This window comes from Desmodus rotundus, chromosome 3, assembly GCF_022682495.2.
Source record: "Desmodus rotundus isolate HL8 chromosome 3, HLdesRot8A.1, whole genome shotgun sequence".
NCBI lineage: Eukaryota > Metazoa > Chordata > Mammalia > Chiroptera > Phyllostomidae > Desmodus > Desmodus rotundus.
The window spans coordinates 68943391-68955516 of record NC_071389.1 but is presented as its reverse complement, the minus strand read 5'-3'; the positions used below and the strand labels follow the sequence as shown (position 1 = coordinate 68955516).

Sequence of the window (12126 nt, the reverse complement as noted above, 5' to 3'; positions counted from 1 at the left end):
CTCATCACTGAATTTCTATTTTTTACAAAAATGTTGTTTATGCAAACAATGGGTTTATTGTTAAAATAAGAATTGATAAGAAATGTTGAAAACCTCTCCGTTTTAATTTGTTATCACTAATCAGATATAATCCACATGAACAAAAGCTATTCGGGGCCCCCAATAATTTGGAGCATAGAGAGATCCCGAGACCAAAACCATTTGAGAACATCGATGTAAACAGCGCACACCTACACCGTCTATCCGTGCGTCAGAACATGTATGTATAATGCATGCAACGTGCGTTTTTAAGTGTACACAAAAAGAGAAATTCGAAGATGAGAGACGCACTGCAGTGGTTCTGACGTCTTTCCGCACTCCCAGGGCCAGACCACCGGGCCAGATAATCAGCATGAGACTGCACAGCCCATCAGCCTGAAATGTTAATTCAGGAGAAAACCAAGGGCTCCAGCACTTGAGGGGAGGAACGCGGCCGAAGTGCTGCTGACGACGTTTTTAGTCACTGGCCCGGTGGTTCCCCAGACAAAGCCTGATGACGCGCACACGACGCGCAGAGTGCGGCAGGAGAGCTGGGCGCAGCAGACAGACTCAGCAGCTTTGGGGAAAATATGCCTGACATTTAAAAAACAAAACAAAAAAACAAGGCCTGACAAAGGAACGCAAAGTGTGTGCCTGGGGTTAAGGCTCTGAAAGACTGATTTCCCCTCTTTGATGGGAAGGCACCCAGGGACTGTGAGCTGAAGCTCTTCTCAGCTACTTTGATTCTGCAAAGGGTCTCACTCTGGAACCTAACCTAACCTGTGTGTGCAGAGCGGAGCCTGTTGGATGCCAGCCTGCCTCTGTGCGTGCGCCCTGGGTGAAGCCCTACATGGGCAGTCACACCAGCCCCAGAACGGCTTTGGGAGTTGGATACGCTTCCACCACAAGCTGGTGGCATCTCTGAGCGGTGGCTTTGCTGCTCCAGTTCAAGGGAGCAGTGCTGCGGCCTCCCAGATGCTCCATGCCCGGGAGGCATCCAGACCTGCGGTGGGTGTCCCCTGCCTTCAGGTTGACCAGTTCTTTGTGCAGATGCGCTAAGACTCCCCCTTAAGAAGACTGGTCTTACAGGCTTCAGAGCCAGCGTGTCCTTTCAAAATGGCCACGGCTGTGCAGGAAGGAGTTGATTTTTTCCGAAGTCTACGTCTCTGAAGGCAGCTGTCTTTTCACGTCCTCTGCTGGGGGGCCACCTTGCTATCACCGTGCAAGCACTGAGAACATCAGCTCTCGTGTCCCACTGCACTTTCCTCTGCCTTAGTCAGATCCTCTTCCGCTTTTCTATAATAAGTCAGCATCCTCAGCACCACCGCTGCTGCTTACTTGTAATTGTCTGGTCAATCCTAGCATTTCAGTATGATAGACGCAAGCAGACATGAGATGGGACGAGGAACAGTAACTGGGCACCAAAGGAAATTAGGGTCCATTGCTCAGCTTGACCCCAGGAGTGGGTGGGCAGTCGAGTTAGCCATAAGAAAGGGAAAGATGTGGTTTAGAAGCAGAACAGGGTACGGGACTCCTTTCTCTCACTCTGCTGGGTGCTGGGTGACCTCGGGCCGCTGTTTTGCCTACCTGAGCCTTCATGTCTTTCTGTCACCTGGATGCAACGCAGCTGCCTGGTCCAAACTGCTGCGCGTTTGGGCACCCAGCCCTGCTGCACCCCCACCTCCGTCCTCCTCAGAGCGCTTTTGCTCAGGCTTTAAGGCTCATTTTTATGCTGGAGTGCATCTAGAATTACCACATATAAATAGTCCAACATTTGGAGTCTGAGTGTGACAGTAAAGTATGCGGAGCTCCTAGATTGACGTCATGGGTACCCAGCCCCCCACCCCACCCAGCACACGCCATGAAAGGAATCTCTGTCCGTCCTAACTTCCTGAGTATTGTCTGGGAGGTGGGCCCAGCTTAATTTGAATTTGGGTGAAATAATGTTGGATACATTTTACTCGGTGCAAGCATGCATCGTTTCCAGTTGTTCTCATATTTGTGTTTTCTCTTTTCAGGGACCAGCCTCTTCTGGACCCCACTCTGGAATATGTGAAGGTAGGAAACCAGCATTTCACATGTAATCAGGAACCTGTGTAATGGATCTCCCATTTTTAACACAGTGTTGCCAGGTGATGCTGTGGTCTGGCTTGCAAAGGAAGCTGGTCAAACTGAACCAACCAGGAGGTAATTTGACTGCTTTTGAGAGAGCCTTAACCTCACCCCAATGTAGGTCGGCAGCCTTTTCCCCCCCTCTGAGACTCCTAGGGCCAGATGTGCTTTGAAATTCAGAATTTTTAAGGAAATGTAATATGGTACATATATGTGTACATAAAACACTCCCAAAGGGATCTAGGTGCAGCACCTCATAATCAAACTCACTATTTCAGCAGTGAAATGCAAGAATGTTCGCCCGAAATGGGACAAATAGACAACAAATGGTTTTATGTAGTTGGGTCATGTTTTGCCACCAAATGAGGTCAGGTTTCTTTGGCAGCCAAATGAGTTATTTTAAAAATTCCAATTCTCAGCGGTTTTTGGATTTTGAATGATAGAGAAGGAGTGGTGGACCTCTGTTCACCTTCAGTGTGGGACTGAAGGCACCCTGAGGGTTTCTGAGTTCTTCTCAGCGGCTGCTCCAGCCGTGAGCTGCGGTAACACCTTACTTTGCAGCAGGGCTGGCACTCGGTGCTTCTGCCTGGTCAGTGCTTGGAAACTGTTTTCCTTCTGAGCAAAAAGGAAAGACGCTTCTCACGTCTTCCCTCTGTGCCCCACGCCACATTTCGAGCGTGTGTGTTTGCTTTATTTTATTTTTGAAAACTGTAATTAAAGAGAATTCTGATTTGTCACACCTAGTTTCTTCATTTACAACATCACATATTATTAGTTTCTTTCTTATAAAATTAAAGTTAGTCTTTAAAATTATAATATGAAGAAGAAGATGGACAATTTTGTAAAAGAAACTAGCAGCTGTCAGGAGTTGCTTGGTTATAAGTCACAGAAACCCATTTCACCCACGTTAAGCGAAATAGAAACATTTAAGGGAGGTTATGGGAGCCTAGCACAGGGCGTGCAACGAATGAGAGTAATTTTTCAAAACCGTGGCATGAGTTAGGGCTTCAGGGGCTTGCCTCTGAGGAGCCGCCGGCGTGGTCGTTATTCCAAGGGCAGCATCCCGTTTTCGGAGTGTTTAGGCCGGTTGCTCTCTGTGTGCCTGTGCCCGCCCTGGGGTACTGGCATGTCTTCCCGTTAGACCAGAGGATGGAAGGTACAGAAGGGAACTCTAATGGGACCTCTCGGTCACTCGAGGCAGTCACCATAAAGTTTGCTGGAGATGGGGATGGTTTTCCTCTCTCTCATTCCCAGGCTACGCCTGAGCTACAGTCTGCGCAGCCAGCGCATAACCCTAAAGCGGCAGGGCCGCCACGTCAGAACCTGGGCAGGGCTTGGTAAGCCATGGGTCTGCATCCCTCCTGGAGGCCTCACTCTGCTGTTGGGCAGGTTGTGCTCTGCACAGCATTAGGGGACACTGTTCCCACGGACTGTGGTTTGACTGGACCACAGCATGGGAAATGTGCCCTAGGATTATGCGGTGTGCAAATCACAGCAGCCCTGTAAAATCCCCCCCACCATGCTTCAGAAACTGGCTGTCTCCCATGGCAGGCACCCTCGCTCTGCTCAGCAAGCACAGCCCCCCTTGCTTCAATAACTCAGCTTTTTCTTTTACAAAAGTCCAAACCTTTTAAGATAATACAGTGATGAATTCCAAAGCTGAACATGGACTTGTGGAGTGGGCTGTTTCAGTATTATCTAAGCTCTTGCCTCTCACTGGTGAATATCGGTCTTTGTGACTGGAAGCATGTTGGCCAAGGAGCTCTTGGGCGTGCCAGGGGCCCTGTCTCACGGGGCTCTCCCTCCTCCCAGCAGCCGGATGTGATGGAATGTCTCTTGGTGGCTCCCAGGTACCCTCCTTTTCAAGGGCTTGCTGAGGTGTTCCGAAGGTTGGTCTCCGCTCCTCTGTCTGAATCAGGCTGGATAAATGAAGTCTCTCTGTCCCTCCTGGATCCGTCACAGGTTTCTTACCTTTTGCGTTTGCCCTTGGTTTTGAGGGATGGCTTGGGGATTTGTTGGGGGAATGGGAGGCCTTTGACCCCAAGGTCTGAGTGGCTCTCTCTGTCCATCTTCCTGGGCCAGCACAGGCCCATCAGACCCTTTCTCAGACTCAGTTGCCCCTCCAACCTGGCCGATGGGAGTCTGTGCCGCCGCAGCCTTGCAAATCCGTGCTCGCAGGAGCCTGGTGACTGCAGGGGGCTGAAGGTGATGGAGCGAGGCGAGAGACTCGTGGATAAAGTAGGATTCAGTTCGGCCTTCCTGACTTCGATCTGTTTCCTCCCTACAATCCCCTTGTGCGCACCACGCCTCTTGGGCATGGAAAGAAATAGAGATTCTATGTAAAATATGTTACATCATGTAGGACCCCCCTGGCAGAGTCAGATTCATCAGCCTAATGAACAAAAGTCAAGAGACCAAACTTTTAGGGACTCATTGTGATCTCAGAACGGTGGGTGGTCGCTGAGTCTCGTCCCCACAGTGGAAGCACCCGGGTGTGGCCAACCTACTGCCATTCTCATCCCGTTGGGAGCTCTGGCCCCAGGTTTCTCTCCATGTGTCTTCAGATGCCTCTCTTCTTTCCACTGGAGACTTGCTACCCATCGTCACCTGGCTTTGCCAGTGCCCAAAGAGAGAAATCTCTTTGAGAGCAGTCGGGGACCGCCTTGCACCCTTGGGCCTGGGGGAGAGGAGGCTCTGACACTGAAGCATAAGCAGTCGGGTGAGGGGCTGCAGGTCACAGCAGGAGAGCGAGGGGCAGAGAATGAATGCAAAACCCTGTCCTGTCCAGTCTGCACTCTGCGTCCCCCTGGCACTCTGCACACTTTGTGCTGCAGCACAAAATGCGGTGTGAAAGGACCCGTCCTCGGTTGCTAGGCTACCGGTAGCTCCTCTGTGTGTGTGGAATGGAGGGGACTGTGCAGGCTGGTCAGCCCCGGGGCTGTTTTCTGGTTCTTTCACCTCGGCAGGCAGGGGGGCCATGGGCTCCTCCCCTGCTGGGGCCTCAAGAGCACCTAGACCCTCCCCTTGAATGCCGTGATTGGATGTGATAAGAAAATTAGGGCAGGTCCACGGAGCTGGTGATGCAGGGATCTCATTCTCCACTGCTTCTCTTTAATGCTGGCCATTGGAAAGGGGAGTTTCGTTTGTCTTTTTCCCTTTTTTCTACTTTTTTCTTGTTTTCCTAGCCCTCTCCTCTCCCCACATTTTTTCCCTCACAGCAACTGAAAACAGGATCATCTTGAAAGCCGGATTGTAACTGCTTTGTATAATCATGAGGTCTCTCTCTGTAACCTAATGCAATAGATTCTCTTTTGCTGTGTCTGAAAGAAACCACTCCTTCCTTCCCGGATGGAGAGCAGAAATGCCACAGCGGCTCCACCTTCCTCCTGCTCCTTAGTTGTTCCTGACTTGAGTTAGTGGTGTGCAGCCCTGGAATTTTCCTCTGCGTACCTAGCATACCTTACCCTAGATAAACCCAACCTTTTTTTTTTTTTTAGTGGAGGAAATAGCTCTAGGCAGAATTGTGTAGTAGAGTTTACCTCCTGGGCTGCTTTCCCTGCTCAGTGCCCCCCATTTGGTTTTTGCCACATTTTCCCCCCATGAAATTTTGACTAAATTATTGTTCTAAAATGTGAATAAATGGCAATATTCTCCAGTAGGACAATCCCAGGTTAACCCTGCCCCGACCCCCCAAGAATCCCCAGGAGGGGAGCGGCGTGACCTCAGGCTGACCACCTTCTCTCTGTAAGTTCCGTCTTTTCCACAACCAGAAGCCTGGGGTCAGCCAATGTCCCTACTAGTTTAACATTTTTAGGCTCCTCTCTGCCTGTGATAGGCTGGAGGGAAAGGGTTTTTTTAGCAAATGGGAAGGGGTTTTCTATTACTCTGTCACTCCTGGTCATAAAATTGCCATATTGAGAGGAACAAGAATGGCATTTCATGTTGAGTCTCAGACACTAAGACCAAAGACCCGACAGGTCGTTGCCCGCCCATCACATCACCTCAGAAGACTGGCGACTGGCCCCCACCCTCCTACAATTGCCGTTGTGGTCGCCCAGCTTTTGCTTTGTGACCCTCCTAGAGCCTCGGAAAGTACTTCCTCTGTTCCCTCTGTCGTCTTCCTGGGCTCCTTCTTTAAGCTTCAGGAATTTCCCTCCCACTCCACCCCACACTAAATGTTATGAGTTTATGCTATTTCCTATCTCTTTCCCCTTTATACCTATCTTCCTTTTAGCCTGAAGATCCTAATTCCCTTCTAGCTTCTTCATACACAAGACTTAGTCATTTTAATAAAGAGTCTCTTTTCTGGGAGTGGTTTAAAAGTATATGTTTTGGGGGAGGAGGTGATTAACTAGGGCAGAGCTGGGTGATTATTCTTTTAGAAGAAATGTTTATTATAGATTTTTCATTGTGAAGTAAGTTGTCCTTAAGAAAGATAAAACGGTGGGTGGAGGGATGAGGAGAAAATGCAGACAACTGTAATTGAGTAACAGTTAAAAAAAAGATTCCATATTCAAGTGAAAAAAAAAAAAAGATAAACGGGAAAATGTAGCTGAAGTAGAAGGGGAAACTGGAATGACTGTTCTTTCACATTAGCCGAGATGTAGGCCAGCCCATGTCCGTCCAGGGCTGTGGGCTAAGCCGCTCTCCAGGGGACTACAGTCCGCAAGTGTGAGGCAGAACTCGGCCTTTGTTCCCGGCTGGCTTCCTGGGGAACCAATATCCCTCCTATTGTAGTCCACCCTGGTGAATTCTTGCGAGAACCACTTGAGTGCCTTTATAAAGTGATTTGCAGTTTCTGAGCTCCTTTTCAGGTCTGGAGAAGGGACAGGACGGGCACCATTCTCCCTAGTGGGGACCAGCGCCCTTCCATATCCCCTTCCTGCAGAGGGGGCACAAGCAGCTCAGGCATCTAGAGCCACTCAGAAATGAGTGCTTTATGGGGTTAACACGTCGCAAATATTCTTTCCAAGAGGCTCTTACAGACATCACAGACTGCCTAAGGCTCAGATCTCAGCACGGCCTTTCCTGCTGTTGGCTGGAGCTGCATTAGGTCACCAGCAGATTAAAAGAGGAGTAATTATGCGAATTCCAGCGCCAAGAATAAGTGCCCTGGTTGTGGGAGACCTGGGGGGGGGGGGCAGCATGACTTCAGCTCCCCCTTTGTGCTCAAGATGGCCGCAGCCATGGTCATGGTTAAATAGCTGTCTTTGAGGAAAGTCTTTTCTTCCAACAGGCTGGTCTGCTCTGAATTAGCCAGCTAACAAAGCCGTGAAAGGGACTTACAAAAACAATGGCATGCTGTACATTCCGTGAGATTCTAACAAGTTATATGAACCAAATAATGGCCCGATTGGCTGGCTCTGCAGGTTTTTGCCTGAGTGTGCACATCCACAGAGCCAGCACCGTCCCCCGTGGGACCAGGTCCAACTCAGCCAGTGGCGAATGTGAAACAGCCCGGCTCCCTCTCGGGCTCGCCTGCAGAGGAACGAACTTCAGCTTCTCCCACTCCACCCCAGAAACATTCCCTGCAAATATTCTTGGGCAGTTTAACGTCACTAGTTATTGGAAGCTGCTGAGGCAGGGCGGGAAGACAAGAGTAGGAGGGATGGAGGATATTCCCTCATTCCCTCAGTGGGATCCTGTCTTACGAGTCTGTGAAAAGGTGGCCACTTACAAAAAATAAAACCTTGTCATGAAAACATGCACCCATTTAAAAATCTGTACGTGAGTGTTTATGGTTACATTATTTATAATTGACAAAAACTGGAGACAACTCCAGTGCCCTTCAGCGGGCGAGTGGGTGACCTGCAGCATGCCCATACCGTGGCATGCCATTCAGCCACAGACAGGAGTGGACTGTTGGATGCATATAAACACAGTAACAGAAAACAGATAAGTGATTATAAAAAACAGGTGAGGAGAGAGGGCGGCTGCGAAAGGGAGTGGCGCCTCCTTTTGGAGGGGTGATAGAAATACTTTGATTGTGGTGGTTTCAAAAGCTCATAGTACTGTGCTTAAAAGGGTAACTCTTATTGCCTGCAAATTATACCTCAGTGAGACTGACTTTTTTAAAGCAAGCTAAAGCCTTCTATTTTCGCTCTTAAGTGTTGCCAAATTTCTGATTTTCAGATGGGCCACATCAGACTGCTGATCAGACAGAGAAAGTGCTGAGCTTGTGGGTCTTTTACTGCGTTGGTTCTTTCAGTAGAGTTCTGAGCGTGGACCATGTGTTAGTAATTTCTCAGTGAAGTCAGGTGGGTGGAGGAAGGTATATCGAGAGCTTAACCTAAGGAGTGGCAGTGGGAACGGAAGGCCAGGGCCGGTGCTGGAGGCCTTTCAGAGATAGAATTAAGAGCCAATTTATTAGGTGAGTTGACAGTTCCTGTTGGGACCTAAATGCAGGAGGTGAGGGAGAGGAAGCCAGGGTCAATTCCAGAGTTCACACAAGTGCCTGGCTTCTTGCCAGAAGCCAGTAAACTATTCCAGGGGAGGAAAGATTTCCAGTTGGAGGCCTTATTACCACGACGTCACTGAGTTAGTTCACGAGCATTTGGGTGCGTCTTTAGACTGGGGGCGGGGGATTCGGCTAACTACAGCCCATGACCCAAGCTGGCCTGCCAGCCGCTACTGTATGGCTCTCAAGCTGAAAATTGATTTTATATTTTTAAATGTTTTTTAAAAAATCAAAAGAAGGTTGTGAAAATTATAAAATTCAAATTTCAGTGGGAGTATAAAGTTTGACCGAAACGCAGCGACATCCACCCCATTGCACGTGGCCCCTGTGAAGGCGGAGTGGAGTGGCTACAACCGAACGGATGGCAAAGCCTGGAATATTTACTCTCTGGCCCTTTGCAGGAAGGGTTTGCTGCCCCCTGCGCTAGACTGGATGCACATACACTGTCCCTCTTTTGCCTCCCAGTAATGTGTCGTGGGCTTTCGACAGAAATTCCATGTTTTCATGCCCCCACTTGCGTGACGCAGCCTTGCATCATCGACATCACTCTCACCGTGCCCACGATCCAGCAGTGAGTCCTCACGCCAGCTCTGTCGCCTCCCACAGTGAGAGACAATGCTGTGCGCACGGCTCTATTTGGACGCAGTGCGCCTGTCCTCTCCCCACTGGGCCCACCACAGCCAGCATCTGCAGCTCCCTGGTTGAACGGGTGCTTGAATCCTGGCTGTTCTTGCCGAGGGCTTGCCTGGCTAACTCCTCAGGCCAGATACTGCTCTGCCTGTGCCTGAAAGAGTTTTCTCTGTGTCCCAAGTCAGATGTGAATTCTCCCAGGGCCTCTGGAAATTGACGGTTGGAATCAAGGTCAAGCCCTGAGCTGCCCTCTGGAGGTGCTCGAAGGAGCCTGCTTCCAGCCTGTGAGTGGAGCGAGGCCAGACTCACATTCGTGTTCTGTGCTGCAGCCTTCCTCCTTGGCTGAAGGAAGGGGCTTTTCTGAAGTCCCAAACAGTGCGCAAGGTGGTGAAGAGACTGGAAAACGAACATGCAAGCAGGAACTGAAGCTGTGTCAGGGGTGGTTCCACCCCAGACTGGGCTTTCTAATTGGACTTCAGAATCTGTCTGCCTCTGACCTTAGTCACTATACTCCTTTGTGTCGGCTTTTCCTACTGCCCCTGCTCCTGGCCTTGGAAGGTCCTTTTGAGGTAGAACAGCTGAGTGGTTTGAAGTGGGTGCTAAGATGTTCTTGTGGGTTGAATTATGTCTCCCAAAATAAGATATGTGAAGTCCTAACTTCCAGTACTTTTGAATGTGGCCTTATGTGGAAGTTAGGTCTTTGCAGATATCAAATTAAGATGAGGTCGTACTGGACTAGGGTGGGCCCTAATCCAGTGACCAGTGTCCTTATAAGAAGAGAGGAATTGAGACACAGACACGGACACACAGGGACAGTGCCATGTGACCACAGAGGCAGAGAGACTGGGCTTGATGCACAGGCCAGCGAACACCGAAGGTGGCCCGTGACCCCCACAAGCTGGGGGAGCCAAGAAGGATCCTCCTCAGAGCCTGCAGACAGAGCGTGGCCCTGCCGACACCATGGTTTTGGACTCTTAATTTTAGAACTATGAGAGAATAAATTTCTATTTTAAAGCCACCAAGTTTGTGGTAATTCATTACAGCATCCCTAGGAAACTAGTGAGATGCAAAGTCCCATCTTAACCATTTCTTGGTTGTGTGACTTTGAGCAAGTGTCTGGAATTCCCTGGAACTCAGTTTCCTCAACAGTGAGCGGGAGAATGTAGGAATCAGATGGGTGAATACACGGAACGTCATTAGCGTGGTGCCTGACAGGTAGCTAGTACTCAGTAACTACTAGTTTAGTAACTGTCACTCTGCTTCTCGGTGTGGCTGGTCCGTCTTGACTCAGATTTCACAGCCTCAGAAAGATCTTCCTGCCCCCTGCTCAAGGCAGCCTGCCTAGTCTCTTTCTCTGTGGGTTAGCCACACAGCCCTTGTCCCAATTGCTGTTTGTTTACTTACTCAAACCCTAACTTCTCATTGGAATGTGAGTGCTGAATGCAAGGACCTTCTCTTGTCCTCTTAAGAAACAGAGAGTGCGGCAAAAGTAGGTTTACGTTGTTGGTATGGACAAGAATACAATAATTCATAAATGATAATACAAGAATAAACTCTGTGTTTCCTGTACTTACATCCGTAAACCTACTTTTGCCCCACCCCGTATTTATTAACTGACAGGCTGCCTGGTGACCACATACAACCAGATTCAAAGGGCATTTAAACTGAGAGAAGAGGAAGTGAGCTTCCTCCAAAGATCTTAAGGTTTCCCAAAGCAAGTAACACTTATATTTCCAAAAAGTTTTCCAGAAATTCTTCCATGACTTTATTTCGTGGCGGCAAAAATGCCCCTCACCTAACCTCAGTCTACCTTCTCTTACCAATCTGGTATCGAACAAAAGCTGTGAGGCCACTGTTGGCACCTTAAATATTCACACGTTTAGGCAGAGATGTGCTCTCTAAAAAGTGTAGTTACGGCAGCCTCTATGGCTCAGACCCTTCAATTCCTCGGATCTTCTTTTAAATTGAACTTATTGGGGTGACACTGGTTGATAAAACCATACAGGTTTCAAGCGTCCAACTCTGTAACGCAGCACCTGCACACTGCATTGTGCACTCGCCACCCAAAGTCCAGTCTCCTTCCACCGCCTTCGATCCTGCCCTTTGCCCTCTTCCCCCTCCCCCCTCCCCTTTTCCCTCAGGTAATCTCCGCCCTGTTGCCTGCGTGTCTGTTTCAGTTTTTTTTTAATCCCTTCACCTTTTCACCTAGCCCCCTAACCCCCCTCCCCTCTGACAGCTGTCAGTCTGCTCTATGTATCTATAATTAATTCTGTTTCTATTTTGTGTATTAGTTTACTTTGTTCATTGCATTACACATATAAGAGAAATCATATGGTATTTGTCTTTCTCTGACTGGCCTGTTTCACTTAGCATAATATTCTCCAGTTTCATCCATACTGTATAAAGGGTAAAATTCCTTTTTTTTTTTTTTTTTTTACAGCTGAGCAGTATTCCATTGTGTAAATGTACCACAGCTTTTTTATTCACTCATCTACTGATGGGCACTTGAGCTACTTCCAAATCGTGGCTATGGTAAATAATGCTGCAATGAACATAGGGGTGCAGATCTTACGGGGTCCCAGTAATTCTTCAGTCTCCAGGCTTTTTAGCATCGGAAGCATTTGCTGGTAAGCTCTGCCCTCTAGTGGTCATCAAATGTCACAACAGTGCAGTGTTTACAATTCAGTTTCTAAATATTCTGGGAGCTTTTAACATTAAATGTATAATAACAGCATTATATTTATAACTTCAGAACTAAGGGCTGTGTTTAAAGTGTACAAAAAGGCAAGTGGTTTTTATATACTTCGTATAAGACAGATTAAAATTTTCAAGGCTAACATTTTTGGACAAAAAGGTTTAAGATGCTGTGATACGATACGCAGATTTTGTAGGGGGTTGGTGTTGATTTG

General features: G+C 48.5%; 1 protein-coding gene across 3 annotated transcripts in view; it reads left to right on the top strand.

The window, feature by feature from the left end:
• Window positions 1–12126, top strand: part of BCAR3 (BCAR3 adaptor protein, NSP family member) — a 116777-nt gene that overhangs the window by 38924 nt on the left and 65727 nt on the right. For all 3 annotated transcript variants that reach the window (XM_045199409.2, XM_024565370.4, XM_053920071.2), the window contains exon 3: window positions 2037–2076. In XM_045199409.2, coding sequence (XP_045055344.2) covers window positions 2037–2076 — 40 coding nt within the window. The remainder of the gene's footprint in view (window positions 1–2036; window positions 2077–12126) is intronic.